Raw genomic sequence first — 14850 nt, forward strand, 5'->3', positions numbered from 1 at the left:
AAAAGAGTCTAACTTAACATCAATGGTACTAAGAGTAGCTGTAGATAATATTACATCTGTGGGATGATTATTGGTAATTTTTTCTCTAATGATAAAAATTTTATTTGTGAAGAAGTTCATGAAGTCATTACTAGTTAACGTTAAAGGGATGGTTGGCTCAAAAGAGCTCTGACTTTTTGTCAGCCTGGCTACAGAGCTAAAGAGAAACCTGGGGTTGTTCTTATTTACTTCAATCAGTGATGAATAGTAAGATGTTCTGGCTTTGTGGAGGGCTTTCTTATAAAGCAGCAAACTATTTCTCCAGGCTAAATGATGATCCTCTAAATTTGTGACATGCCATTTCCTCTCCAGATTACGAGTCATCTGCTTTAGGGTACGTGTTTGAGAATTATACCACGGAGTCAGGTACTTCTGATTAGAGACCTTAGTTTTCACTGGAGCTACAGTATCCAGAGTCGTACGTAGTGAGGAGGTGAAATTATTAACAAGATGATCGACCTCTGTTGGGGTAGCGTTCAGATAGCTGCTCTGCTCTGTGTTGGTACAGGGCATTGAAGATGATAACAGTGGGTGGATTATATTCTTAAACTTAGTTACAGTGCTTTCAGAAAGACATCTACTGTGATAAAGTCTACTCTCCACCGCTGTGTAATCAATTATTGTAAATGTAAATGTTATCAGGAAATGATCAGACAGGAGAGGGTTTTCAGGAAACACTGTTAAATGTTCAGTTTCTATGCATATGTTAAAACAAGATCTAGAGTGTGATTAAAGTGGTGGGTGGGTTCTTTTACATTTTGACAGAAACCAATTGAGTCTAATAACAGATTAAATGCCATGTTGAGGCTGTCATTTTTAGCATCTACATGGATGTTAAAATCACCCACAATAATTATTTTATCTGAGCTCAGAACTAAATCAGATATAAAGTCTGAGAAATCAGACAGAAACTCTGTGTAAGGCCCAGGTGGACGATAGATGATAACAAGTAAGACTGGTTTCTGAGTTTCACAGCTGGGGTGGACGAGGCTAAGCATCAGGCTTTCAAATGAATTAAAAGTCTGTCTTGGTCTTTCATTAATTAATAGGCTGGTGTGAAAAATTGCTGCCACACCGCCCCCTCGGCCTGTGCTTCGAGGTTTCTGATAGTTAGAATGACTCGGGGGTGTTGATTCATTTAAACTAACATAATCATCCTGCTGCAACCAGGTTTCTGTAAGGCAGAGTAAATCAATTTGTTGATCAATTATTAAGTCATCTACTAACAGAGACTTGGAGGAGAGAGACCTAATATTTAATAATCCAGATTTCACCGTTTTACTCTTTGGTTCAGATGTGGATACTGTATTGTTCTTTCTTTGTAATTGTTTATGTTTAAGTTGTTTGTTGCTGGTTTTTAGTTTATTTTTTGTCTGTTTGGGAGCTGACACAGTCTCTATGGAGATGGGTTTTTGGGGGGTAGCAGGAGCAGAGAAGCTGCAGAGAGGCGTGTAAGACTGCAACTCTGCTTCCTGGTCCCAACTCTGGATAGTCATATTTTGGGGGGTTTAATAAATTTGTCCATATTTCTAGAAATGAGAGCTGCTCCATCCAAAGTGGGATGGATGCCGTCTCTCCTAACAAGACCAGGTTTCCTCCAGAAGGTTTGCCAATTATCTATGAAGAACACATCGTTTCTGGGACACCACTCAGACAGCCAGCAATTTAAGGAGAACATGCGGCTAAACATGTCACTCCTGGTCTGATTGGGGAGGGGACCAGAGAAAACTACAGAGTCCCACATTGTTTTGGCAAAGTTGCACACCGATTCAATATTGATTATAGTGACCTCCGATTGGCGTAACCGGGTGTCATTACTGCCGACGTGAATTATGATCTTACTGAATTTATGTTTACCCTTAGCCAGCTCTGCCCCTGGAAGACAACTGACTATGGTTGCCGGTGTCTCTAGCTTCACATGTCTGAGAACAGAATAACCAATTACCAGAGTTTAACCCCCGGCGGGTGTGTCGCAGAGTGGGGAAAAACGGTTAGACACATGAACGGGTTGGTGGTGTACCTGGGGCTTCTGTTTAGGACTATGCTTCCTCCTCACCGTGACCCAGCCGCCCTCTTTCCCCAGCTGCTTGGGGTCTGCCGGGGAACAGCTAACGGGGCCTACGCTATCTTCGGCTGTGCGCCGGGGAGCAAATCTATTGCACAATCATATGGCCTGTGAGGGGGCAGTGACTGAGCTTTGCTTTTATTAAGCACTTCACGTAAGTCATAGTAAATGGTGGGGACGCCTGTGAGGTCGGGTGACCTCTCACTCAAGGAAGTGGCCTCATTGGGCCTGGGCACACGTGCGCAGGTCAGACAGTTTGAATGGCAAAATAGACTCTAGCTTATCACCTTCTGTCCCTCCCAGTCCAGGTGGGGATTGTGGAGTTTTAACCAAGGAAAGCCTAGAGTGAGGGGCGAGTCTGCAGAAGGGAGAACATAAAAGGTGACGCTCTCTCTGCGATTACCTGAGGTGACTAAAGTGACGGGTTTGGTGATGTGAGAGATCTGGGCGAAAATCGGATTATTTAATGCACGCGCTGGAATGGCCTGCTCCAGTCGAGTCAGTGGAATTCCTAACTGTGTGGAAAGGCCTGTGTTGACTAAATTCTGCTCAGAACCGGAGTCCACTAATGCCTGCAGGGAATGGAGAGCTTGATTACTTTCTAGAGTGACTGTCAGCACCAGTCTGGGTTTCCTGGTGAAGTGTGAACCGCCCACCCGTACCCCCGAAACTACAGGTGGGTCGCTCCATCTCTTCCTGAGGCAGGATGCGACTAAATGCTCCTGCGAGCTACAATAAAAACAGGCACGAGAGCTCAATCTCCTCTCTCTTTCCTCTGGAGATAACCGAGAGTGGTAACCCTGAATGGGTTCGGGCTTAATGTCCACGACGGAGGTGGACGTTCCGGCATCCAGAGGCTGAGAGACCATAAGCATGGGCGCCAGCGAACGCGGCGGGGTGCGGGGAAGAGAGTACTGTGATTCGCGGCTTCTCTCCCTCTCTCTTTCCCGCAACCGGATGTCAATGCGGAGAGTGAGAGAGGCCAGCTCCTCAAAGGAAGCAGGCTCATCACGGGTAGCAAGCTGATCCTTCATAGCATCACTTAATGACTGCAGGAATACTCCCTGCAGTACTCGCCCTGACCAACCAGCCTCAGTGGCGGCGGAACCCGATAACCAGACTCAAATGCAGATCACACAGAGGCACGGACGAGTGTGATAAACAGAACTTTATTTCCTAGGGCCTGACAAATACTGTGAACTATGAGGAATAACATGGGACTTCAATTACGGTGGTAAACAGGAGTGACGCTAAACTATGATATATACTAGACTTAGGAAAGCACCAGAGAATTGTGATGAGGAGATATGTACAGGGGCACGGGGCAGGAAACATGACCTGGAGGCTCTGAACACTAGAATGAGAGGAGACAAGTTTTAGTGACTGAGTCTGTGAATCCTGGTGAGTATGAACCATAAAGAAACATTCTTACTTTGGCAGGTGGAGGAATGGCAAGGAAGGAGTGAGTGGTCCGAGTGAGCAGTTTTTGGTCTCCAGGAGATGGTGGTCTGATTGAGTACTGTGACAGGAGGGCAGGCAGGTGAGTGAATCCGAGAGGTGCTGTGACGCAAAGAGCTGCCAAGCACAAACCAGCTTCCGGATGAAAGTGTGTATTGCCAGGAGATGGAGGTGGCAGACAACAGGATAGTGTGGTTAGCTGAAGACTTGGCGAAGAGGAGAGGTGAGCGCTGGTCTTAAGTACTGGCAGCTCAATTGCCAGCAGGTGTGGAGACATGCAGGAAAGCAGCAACTCCGCCCTGGGGTGGAACTGTGACTGAGTGGAAAAACCCCAGCACTCACCCAGACCACGACACCGTGATGTTGCCAGACCTTTGCTGCTGCAAGCCTCCACAATCCGGTGGGATATCCTCTGATTAGACAGAGCTTTACAGAGATGGCTGGATTAGCAAGAGCAATCAAATAAATATATAATCTGAGTGTGGTCAATATAGGTATGAAGCGCATACACCAGACACAAACTGTGCTGGGAAGGTTACTTTTAAAATGTATTCCACTGCAGATTACAGATTACATGCCCCAAAATCTATTTTACAACGTATTCCGTTACGTTACTCAATGAGAGTAACGTATTCTGAATACTTTGGATTACTTAATATATTATCATGCTTTTTACAACTACATGAATGTACTACTGCTGTTATTACTATCACTGAAGGCTACTCACCATACCAATACCCAGCAGTGGCTTTTGATATGGGGGACATGGGCGGTTGCCTAGGGCGGCATCGTGATGGGGGCGGCATCACAGGCATTGGCAAAAAAAAAAGTTGCTCGTACTCATGCTGCCCCGACATCATGTCAGCAAACTTTGGGAATGTCATAGGCACTGATCGGTTTTCTATCGCCCATTTCCTGGGAGTAAGGACGCCCTCCGTTTGCGAGGTGCGCCTGCTGCTTGCGGCACAGGGAGGAGAGGGCGGGGCGGCGGGGATTCACTGGTGGCTGGAGCAGCGTCTAATAACCAACTCGCAAAATAAAAACAAAATACAAACAAAACAACAAAACACGAAAACACCAGACATCAGGATACAGACGTATAATTTGCACCGATGTTTTTTCGAAATTCTGTACACGAAAACTGAGCGCGAGAGCCCTCGGTGCGCCTGCTCGCTGCTGAAGTCAAAGTAAACTTTATTGTCATCTCCGCTACATACAGTCCAGTATCGTATTTTCACGACCATAAGACGCACTGTACTAAAAGGCGCAGTCTCAGTTATGTGTGCCCTTACTGTATTTAACACACACATAAGGCGCACTGGATTATAGGGCGCATACAAGTACCGTATGCGTATTTAAAAATAAAGCGGGAGCAAACCTGAGTTCGGTACCTTACTCACATTTTTATTACCAATAATCGTCATCATCAACAACACACAAGCATACAAGTGTGCGTATTTAAAAATAAAGCAGGAGCAAAACAAAGTTTGGTACTCACATTTTTATCATCAATCAAACCCATCGAAGTCCTCATCCTCTGTGTCTGAATTGAACAGCTGCGCTAAATCTCCATCAAACATGCCAGGTTCACTGTCTTCACCGTCAGAGTCACTTTCCGTGCTGTGCGGCTCCTCGGAAATGATGCCGGCTTTTGCGAAAGCTCGAACAACAGTGCCAGCAGACATGTTAGCCCAAGCATCTACAATCCATTGGCAAATTGTGGCGTAACTCGCCCGGCGCTGCCTTCCACTCTTAGTGAAACTGTGGTCTCCATCGGTCATCCATCGCTCCCACGCCGCTCGCAGCCTTACTTTGAACGGGCGGTTCACACTGATGTCCAGCGGTTGGAGTTCCTTTGTCAGGCCTCCCGGAATGACAGCAAGCTCACAGTTCATTTGCTTCACAAGTTTTTTCACATCGGCTGTGAGATGGGCACGCATAGAGTCACAGATTAAGAGCGATGGTGATGCGTGGAAAAAACCACCTGGTCTCCTTACATACACCTCCCTCAGCCACTCTTTCATCATTTCCTCATCCATCCAGCCCTTTTCATTTGCCTTAATGATGATTTCTGCTGGAAACTTCTCTTTAGGCAAAGTCTTTCGCTTAAAAATCACCATAGGCGGCAGTTTCTGTCCATTAGCATGGCAGCCAAGCACAACAGTAAAAGAAGACTTTTCATACCCCGTTGTGCGTATCGCTACCGTGCTGGTCCCCTTCTTCTCCACAGTGTGACTCACCGGGATGTCAAAAGTGAGCGGGACCTCGTCCATGTTTGTGATGTGGCTGGGCTGGATGTGTTTGTCGCCGATGTGTTTGCTGCAGTAGGAGCGGAAGATGGCCAGCTTTTCCTTATAATCCGCTGGAAGTTGCTGCGCTACTGTAGTCCTGGTCCGGATGGAAAAATGGCACAGTTTCATAAAAAGTGAAAGTGAAACTGCTTTTAGCCGAATGGTGACCGTCGAAACGCTTCTCCCGCTCGTTCTTTGCTCGATGATCCACCGCTCGAGTCTTTCCTCCAACTCGGGCCACCTCGCCTTATGTCCGCGGAAACTCAGCTGCGTTTTCTTGACCTGCCGGAGCTTGTTTTCTAGCTTCCTCCATTTGCGAACCATTGATTCGTTAATCTTAAATTCTCTCGCCGCTGCTCGATTTCCATGTTCCTCCGCGTAGCTGATGGCCTTCAGTTTAAACTGTGCTTCATAAGCGTGTCTCTTTGCCATTTTCAGGGTTGTTAAAACAACGATGTTCCACATAATGCACATACCTGTCCTTTTATACAGGTATGTGCGATTGTCCGGTATATACGATCAACGCCCACACTTCACCCTTTAGCGTTCTCATGGTGTTCTCTACTACGTCCTCCTTACAACACACAGGGCGCACTGCGCTATAGGGCGCGCCGTACTTTTTGAAGAAAATCTAAGACTTTTAAGTGCGCCTTATGGTCGTGAAAATACGGTATATAGAGAGACGACGAGGCTCCAGTTACAGCAGTGCAAGTAAACAAACAATAAATATAAGAAGAGTAAGAAAATAAATATACACTTTAGGACTAGAGGTAAAGGATCAATAACAATTTAAAATTTATAATTTACAGTTTGATGATTTAAAGTCTCACACAACCTGTCGAAAGGGGAGGGGCCGGCTGCTTCCAAATAGAGCACATTTCATTCATAATGTTGTAAATCCAAGTCCATCATGTATTCATGATTTCATTCCTGGGTTGTGTGTAACCCCAGAAATACAGCCTAGACAAAGCGAATCTGTGAACTAAGGTGTAGGTTTATTAGGTTATGTTGTGGGGATCCTCGAGTTGGGGGCTGGGTGTTCATACTTATTAAAACCAATGGAAGATGGTCAGTGTTGCTTTTTGGTAATCTCAGTCTCTCAGTGAACGTGCTCCTGTGCCCAGCCAGCACGTCATGGAGTAGCTGGGAGGAATTATCCATGACATCCAAAAACAGTCAGTGATCACTGTCAGCCTCTCTCGGTTTTTATTACCGCTAATCATTTTTAAGCTCAGTTTATAAAACCTTGTCATGTAACTACAGCCCAGCGCATGCAGCAGTATATTAATGACTAACCTCGTATTGTGGATGGATTATCTCAGTTGTTCTCCTGACTGAAGTTTGGTCCTTTTACAGCATCCTGCCATGTGATTACATTTGTCTCTAACCATCAGGAACCCTCACGTTAACTTTTATCGAGTGGAAAAAAGTTAGCGTTCATCCTCCAGCTTCACTGTGCTTATGTTATGCTAAGATAGCTGTGTCGCTAGCGATCTTGTAGCACATCATTACATGCTTCCCAACAAGCTCATCTTGTAACCGGAAGGTTTATGGTTCGATCCCCAGCTCTGTCTGTCTTGGTCATTGTGTCCCTGGGCAAGACACTTCACCTACCGCCCACTGGTGTTGGCCAGAGGGGCCGATGGCGCGATATGGCAGCCTGGCTTCTGTCAGTCTGCCCCAGGGCAGCTGTGGCTACAACTGTAGCTGCCTCCACCAGTGTGTGAATGTGAGAGTGAATGAATAGTGGTATTGTAAAGCGCCTTGAGGGTCTCGAAAAGCGCTATATAAATGCAATTCATTATTATTATTATTATTATTATTATTATTATTATTATTATTATTATTATATACCAGCTAGCCCAACTTCAGTAACCCTACAAATGTCACTGCTGTTTAGTTTTCTGTCTTCATTTATGTTGGAATAGCAGATAGAAGATAGCAGAGCTGTACATCTTAATTTGTTTCCGAAATCTCTCGGTCAGGACATGGTATATTATATTTAGGTGGAAACTAGCGAGCTAACTTCCTGCTAACTTCTAACTCCGTTAAATTTAATAAATTCTGTTTTCATGGATGCCTGGATGTTAAACTTAAATGTTACACCTGGTAAAGTAGCAACGCTGATCATTTTATTACAGATGAAAGGATTTAGCCAGTTTTTAACTCTCTGTGATGTCCCAGTGATCGTGTGACCTGCAGTGGAGTTTGGGCCCAGGAACGGCTAATGACGACAGACTTAAGGACCGGATAGGATGGTTATTTGTTTCCTGGCTTTTGGAGTCTCAGTCAAAGGCGTATCCTTCAACTGAAGCTGGAGTTGCTCCTGATGCATCTACTGGAGTTTGAATGTGTATCTAAATGTTAGAGAAGGCACTCGGGTATAGGAAAAAGCTTGCATGAATATGCGTGTCATTGGGTGAATGACACTTGTTGTAAAAATTACTTTTCAAAACATCAACCCTAGAAAAGGACAACATGCTAATCCTGGCAAACACTTGCTATTCATAAGCATGAAGGCCCTTGGTGGACGGAGCCCTTGCACTTTGGTTGCAGACATCTTATGATCACATTTGACCTCTAAAAAGACAAGACAGAAAAAGCACATTCGGATTGAAAGGGAGTGTCCCCCCGTTGCTCTATGTAACCACCGTTGGACTGTCTTTTCTTAAATTAGAACTGAAGAGAAACATCTCTAGAGCTAGAAAAGTGTCTAGCAGCTCTAAACAGCTGATATGGAGCTTGCATTGTGCTGTGCCATCACATATCACATTTTGAAAATTTCCCTGGCCAGTTGCATTCAAAAGTCACCAAACTTTATTGATCTCCATGGGGAAATTCCTCTCTGCATTTAACCCATTCACTCAGTGAATCAGTGGGCAGCCATTGGGCGCCTGGGGAGCAGTGTGTAGGGACGCTACCTTGCTCAGGGGTACCTCAGGGTAGCCATTCAGTGGATTCGAACCCCCGACCTTCCAATCATGGTGGTGTTTATTTCCTCCCATAGTAATGCTGCTGCCTTGTCTCCCACAGGAGTGTTTGTTAATGGGAGGAAACATGGTGGCCTGACCCAGAACTGTAACCATTAACCTTGAGACAGTTCTCGCTGCCCACAGTGGGTGAGGGGTTGTCACTCCCTAAAACATCTAGAGACAAAGAAGATCTGCAAATGCTATTTGATCTATTTAACTATTTAAATAATATGCAAATATAATACTGTCATATACTGGGATTTTTCCAGTGTTTTCTCCAGCCACCAAGTCCAGATCCAGCCAGATTTTCTGCTACTCTTTAGTGGTAACTTGGCTTCTCTATGTAATTTCTTAGATCTTTTGACTTCTCGTGGCTAATGATATTCTCTCCCTGTTTCCAGTCTGTCTCAGTTTGGGTCCAGGTTATATCACTTACCTGCTTGGTTCACCTGTTCACTCAACACTGCTCTTCTTCTCTCCACCGCACTGGTCTAAGCTCGGTCACTGTTTCATTACTCACCTGTCTGCCCTCCTGGACCCTGTCTCCCACTGGAATCGGAGAGAGCGATTGTTGGAGCTGAGAGAGTCTAGCAGTTGCTTCCCCTCCCTGAAAATCACTTTACTCTGCTCAAGTAAGCAAAGTTCACCACCTCCAGTCAGTGTAACTGGAAGGTTTTCCCCTGGACCAGTGACACCAACTCTATTTCCCTCTCTCCTAGTGAGCCCCCTCCTTGTGAATCCTGTTCTGTTTCCCTGGGTGGGTCTGCCTTTGAGTTCCATTGAGTGCTCATGGCTGTTTCAGCCTTGTGACAAACTTGTGTGAGGTGTTTGACACTTAGGAAATGAAAAACAGGAAGAAACCTCCGGCAGAACCGGGCTCAGGAAGGACTGTCATCTGCTTTGACCGATTGGGTTAAGAAGACAGGATAAAGACATGATGTGGAAGAGAGACAGAGATTAATATGATACAGTGCAGAGAGGTCTATTAACACATAGTGAGTGAGAAAGGTGACTGAAGAAGAAACACCCAGTGCATCATGGTAAATGGTAAATGGCCTGTATTTATATAGCGCTTTACTAGTCCCTAAGGACCCCAAAGCGCTTTACATATCCAGTCATCCACCCATTCATCCACACATTCACACACTGGTGATGGCAGCTACATTGTAGCCACAGCCGCCCTGGGGCGCACTGACAGAGGCGAGGCTGCCGGACACTGGCGCCACCGGGCCCTCTGACCTCTGACCACCACCAGTAGGCAACGGGTGAAGTGTCTTGCCCAAGGACACAACGACCGAGACTGTCCAAGCCGGGGCTCGAACCGGCAACCTTCCGATTACAAGGCGAACTCCCAACTCTTGAGCCACGATCGCCCTATGGCCATGGGAATCCCCCAGCAGCCTACACCTATTGCAGCATAACTAAGGGAGGATTCAGGGTCACCTGGTCGAGCCCTAACTATATGCTTTAGCAAAAAGGAAAGTTTGAAGCCTAATCTTAATAGTAGACAGGGTATCTGTTATCCAAATCCAGACCTCAGAGAAGAGTGCTCGGAAAGCTGAAGCCACTGCCTCCCATTCCCATCAAAGTCATCTGTTTGAGTGGTACAATGGCGGGTGACGGATGCAATTGGGAGAGGGTAAATTATTATATATCGTGTATGTATTAATAGGGTTACACCCATGCCTTGGGAAACCGCAGGTGGGAAGCAAATACAATGTAAACAAAATTGGTGTTAGCACGTAATGCTGTGGAACTCCAGTTTGCCCATGTAAACAGGGAACCTTCTTCACACAATAAGGTTAATTATGGAGTCTATTATTCCATAATTGGTTGGAATCATATATAGATATGCGAATAAAAGTTTACAGATTTTAGCAAGGCTATCTCTCTGCTCACTGTAACTTCTCCCAAGGACTACTTCTGATAAGACTCATGGTTCAACCAGCATTTGACTTCCTCAGGAAACAGTTTTTAATGCAAGCGATTTATCGTAGAGATCAAAACAAATGATCCTGAATAGGGATGGGTATCGAAAACCGGTTCTTGTTGAGAACCGGTTCCCACTGTTTCAGTTCCTTGGAATTGTTTGCCATTTTTGCAAACGATTCCCTTATCGATTCCTGCCAGGTAAATGACGTCACCACGTTGCGGAGCGTCATTTACCTGGCAGGAAACACGGCACGTAAGCGGCTCAAACGCTCAAAAGTTTGGTTATACTTTACGAGAACGGATGACAACAGGGCAACTTGCAATACTTGTAAAGTAGATATTTCATTTAAGGGAGGAAACACTACGAATATGCAAAAGCATTTGCTCACAAAACACACGATGACATTAAATGAATGTCGTGTTTTTAATTCGCTCCGGACTCGTGAATCTCAACCCAGCAGCAGCGGTAACATTTGCATGTCCTCTCCCGTTAATGCGGCAGGTAAATAATCACCTAACAGTGCATATTATGTTAGCGCGATCTGCCTTATTACAAACCTGCCATTATGTGCATTTAGGTGACCATGATGAGACAGACAGAGTCTGGCTCAGATGCTGGCAGTTCTCGCTGCAGTCTACCGGTAGCGTCTCCTTTCAGGCCAGGATAGACGAATGTCACCGAGCAGTGACTAAGTTTGTGGTAAAAGGCTGCCGCAGCAGATGCCCCCAATTTTCGGTAAGTGAATGTGTTTAATTGTAGGCAGGGACATTTCTGGATATTCTTGTGTAATTGCTACTGAATAATTTATGTTATACTTTGTTATTGCCACCGAAGAATATTTATTTTATTATTTTACATTTACAATTTTTTTTCCTGGGGACCCTGTGACACCCATTGAAGAGCTGTAGGCTGGATCTCTTAAGATCTCACTGTTGGGTTTGTAAGGCAAACTCCTCAAGATGGGTGGTGACCATGATGGCCATTTAGAAGTCGGCCATCTTGGATATAACTTTTGTTTTTCCAATAGGAAGAGGGCCATGTGACACATCAAACTTATTGGTAATGTCACAAGAAAAACAATGGTGTGCTTGGTTTCAACGTAACTTTATTCTTTCATTAGTTATTTACAAGTTTCTCTTTGTTCACAGCCATTGACATGTCGAAGAGGTTAACACGTGAGGAGCGGATCGAAATTGTGTTGCTATCTGGTGAACGCAGTAACCGGGTCATTGCAGCAGATTTCAATGCAAGACACCCTACGAGACCACCCATCTCCCATGCTACAGTCAGCAAACTGCTTGCTAGGTTTCGTGAAACTGGTTCAGTGTTGGATTTGCCAAAATGTGGACGCAAGAAAACTGTGACTAATGAAGAAACATCAGTGGCTGTCCTCGCTTCATTCAGCCAGAGCCCACAGCATAGCACTTGGCGCATGTCACTGGAGAGTGGCATTAGTCGAACATCCCTCCGGCAGATGTTAGCTACTCACAAATGGCACCCTTACAAACTCCAGCTACTGCAGCATCTCAATGAGGATGACCCAGATCGGCGCACAGAATTTGCAGAATGGCAAACTTTTATGTGAATGGTGACGTTAACAAACAAAAGCACCGCTATTGGTCTGACACTAACCCACATTGGATGGATCCCTCCAAGACTGTTGGAACAACAAAAGTGATGGTTTGGTGTGGTATATGGGGCACAACGATAGTGGGTCCATTCTTCATCAATGGAAACCTCAAGGCCACTGGATATTTGAAATTGCTACATGATGATGTGTTTCCCTCTTTATGCACTGAAGCTGGCACGTTCCCTGAGTTTTTCCAGCAAGATGGTGCACCACCACATTATGGGTGCAGGTCCGAGCATTCCTAGATGAACAGTTTCTGGAAAGTGGATTGGTCGTCGTGAGCCAATTGAATGACCCCAAGGTCTCCCGATCTGACCCCCTTAGACTTTTATCTTTGGGGTCATCTGAAGGCAACTGTCTATGGTGTGAAGATACGAGATGTGCAGAACCTGAAACTACGGATACTGGATGCCTGTGCTGGCATTTCTCCTGCGGTGTTGCTATCAGTGTGTGAAGAGTGGGAGAAGAGGGTTGCATTGACAATCCAACACAATGGGCAGCACATTGAACACATTTTATAAGTGGTCAGAAACTTGTAAATAACTCATGAAAGAATAAAGTTACGTTGAAACCAAGCACACCGTTGTTTTTCTTGTGACATTACCAATAAGTTTGATGTGTCACATGGCCCTCTTCCTATTGAAAAAACAAAAGTTGTATCCAAGACGGCCGACTTCTAAATGGCCACCATGGTCACCACCCATCTTGAGGAGTTTGCCCCCTCACATATACTAATGTGCCACAAACAGGACTTTAATATCACCAACCATTCCCATGTTATTACGGTGTATCCATATAAATGGCCCACCCTGTATATCAGACTGGATCATCAGCACATGCACAGTGGGTTGTCTGAGAGTTGTGAGACTGTGTCAAACATCTAGACCCACCTTGAGTCTGCAATGGATACTCTCATGGTGTGGGTGATCTTCATCAATTTCAGCTGCCTCATCGTCATCGCTGACCTCCCCATTCAGAGAATCTTCCACCATCCCACTTAAACTCTGCTCTAAACCACCATCTTTCTTCGCCTTCACAAGAATCTTCCCCTTAAGATCCTAACATAGGGGTCAAAAAGTCATCTTTAACATATACCATAGGTGTTCGGGGTTTCTTTGAATTTAGCATTCTAGTAGTTGATAATTTGCATTTCTATCAAATGATATGGCATTAGAGTTGGACAATAGATTACAGCCCTCACCTCAGGAGAGGGCAGTCTGATGGGGGCCTTGCCATCCAGTATAGTTTTCAACAACCTGTCACCAAGAATGTGGTTTAGATGATGTGCCATGACTCTCTGTTGTTCAACACTGCAGTGGTTCTCAATGGACAGGATGACTGGATATTGTGATACCTGAATGGGGGAGAGGAGGAGGAAGAGAGATGGAGGGAGTGAGTACCTTTTGTAATTGAAGACTGGAAACAGTTACAGTGAAATGGTAAAAATAGTAAATGGCCTGTATTTGTATAGTGCTTTACTAGTCCCTAAGGACCCCAAAGCACTTTACACAACCAGTCATCCACACACACACATTCACACACAGATGATGGCAGCTACATTGTAGCCACAGCCACCCTGGGGCGCACTGACAGAGGCGAGGCTGCTGGACACTGGCGCCACCGGGCCCTCTGACCACCACCAGTAGGCAACGGGTGAAGTGTCTTGCCCAAGGACACAACGACCGAGACTGTCCAAGCCGGGGGTCGAACCGGCAACCTTCCGATTACAAGGCGAACTCCCAACTCTTGAGCCACGATCGCCCCTACAGTGGTGTGAAAAAGTGTTTGCACCCTTCCTGATTTCCTATATTTGTATGTTTGGCAAACTTAAATATTTCAGATCAAACCAATTAAAATATTATAACACAAGTTAACACAAAATGCAGTTTCAAAATGAAGTCGTTTATTATAAAGACAGGCCCTGTGTAAAAGTGACTGGACCCCAAACCTACTAACTGGTTGGCCAGCTTAGCATCTTAGCAGCAACAACTGCAATCAAGCATTTGTCATAACTGGAAGTCTTTTACAGCACTGTGGAGGAATTTTTTCCCACTCATCTTTGCAGAATTGTTGGATTTCATTAACATTGGAGAGTTTTCAAGCATGAACTGTATTTTTAAGGTCAAGCCAGAACATGACAGTTGGATTCAGGTCAGGACTTTGACTAGGCTACTCCAATATCTTCATTTGTTTTTTCTAAGCCATTCAGGTAGATTTGCTTGTCCATTTTGAATCCAGAGCCAAACCCAAGTGCACATTAGCTTCAGGTCACAAACAGATGGATGGACATTCTCCTTCAGGATGTTTTGCTACACAGCAGAATTCATGGTTCCATTTACCACAGCAGGTTTTCCAGGTCCTGAGGCAGGGAAACAGCCCCAGACCAACACACTACCACCACCATATTTTACTGTTGGTATGATGTTCCTTTTCTGACAATGTGTTTACAGCTGTGTTACTTT

General features: G+C 45.2%; 1 protein-coding gene across 1 annotated transcript in view; it reads right to left on the minus strand.

The window, feature by feature from the left end:
- plcd4a (phospholipase C, delta 4a) overlaps positions 1-14850 on the minus strand; it is a 67496-nt gene that overhangs the window by 18316 nt on the left and 34330 nt on the right. Inside the window, exons 9-10 of the mRNA XM_026158256.2 lie at positions 13590-13742; positions 13279-13446 (exon numbers count right to left, since the gene is read on the minus strand). Coding sequence (XP_026014041.2) covers positions 13279-13446; positions 13590-13742 — 321 coding nt within the window. The remainder of the gene's footprint in view (positions 1-13278; positions 13447-13589; positions 13743-14850) is intronic.

This window comes from Astatotilapia calliptera, chromosome 23, assembly GCF_964374335.1.
Source record: "Astatotilapia calliptera chromosome 23, fAstCal68.1, whole genome shotgun sequence".
NCBI classification, from domain to species: Eukaryota; Metazoa; Chordata; class Actinopteri; order Cichliformes; family Cichlidae; genus Astatotilapia; species Astatotilapia calliptera.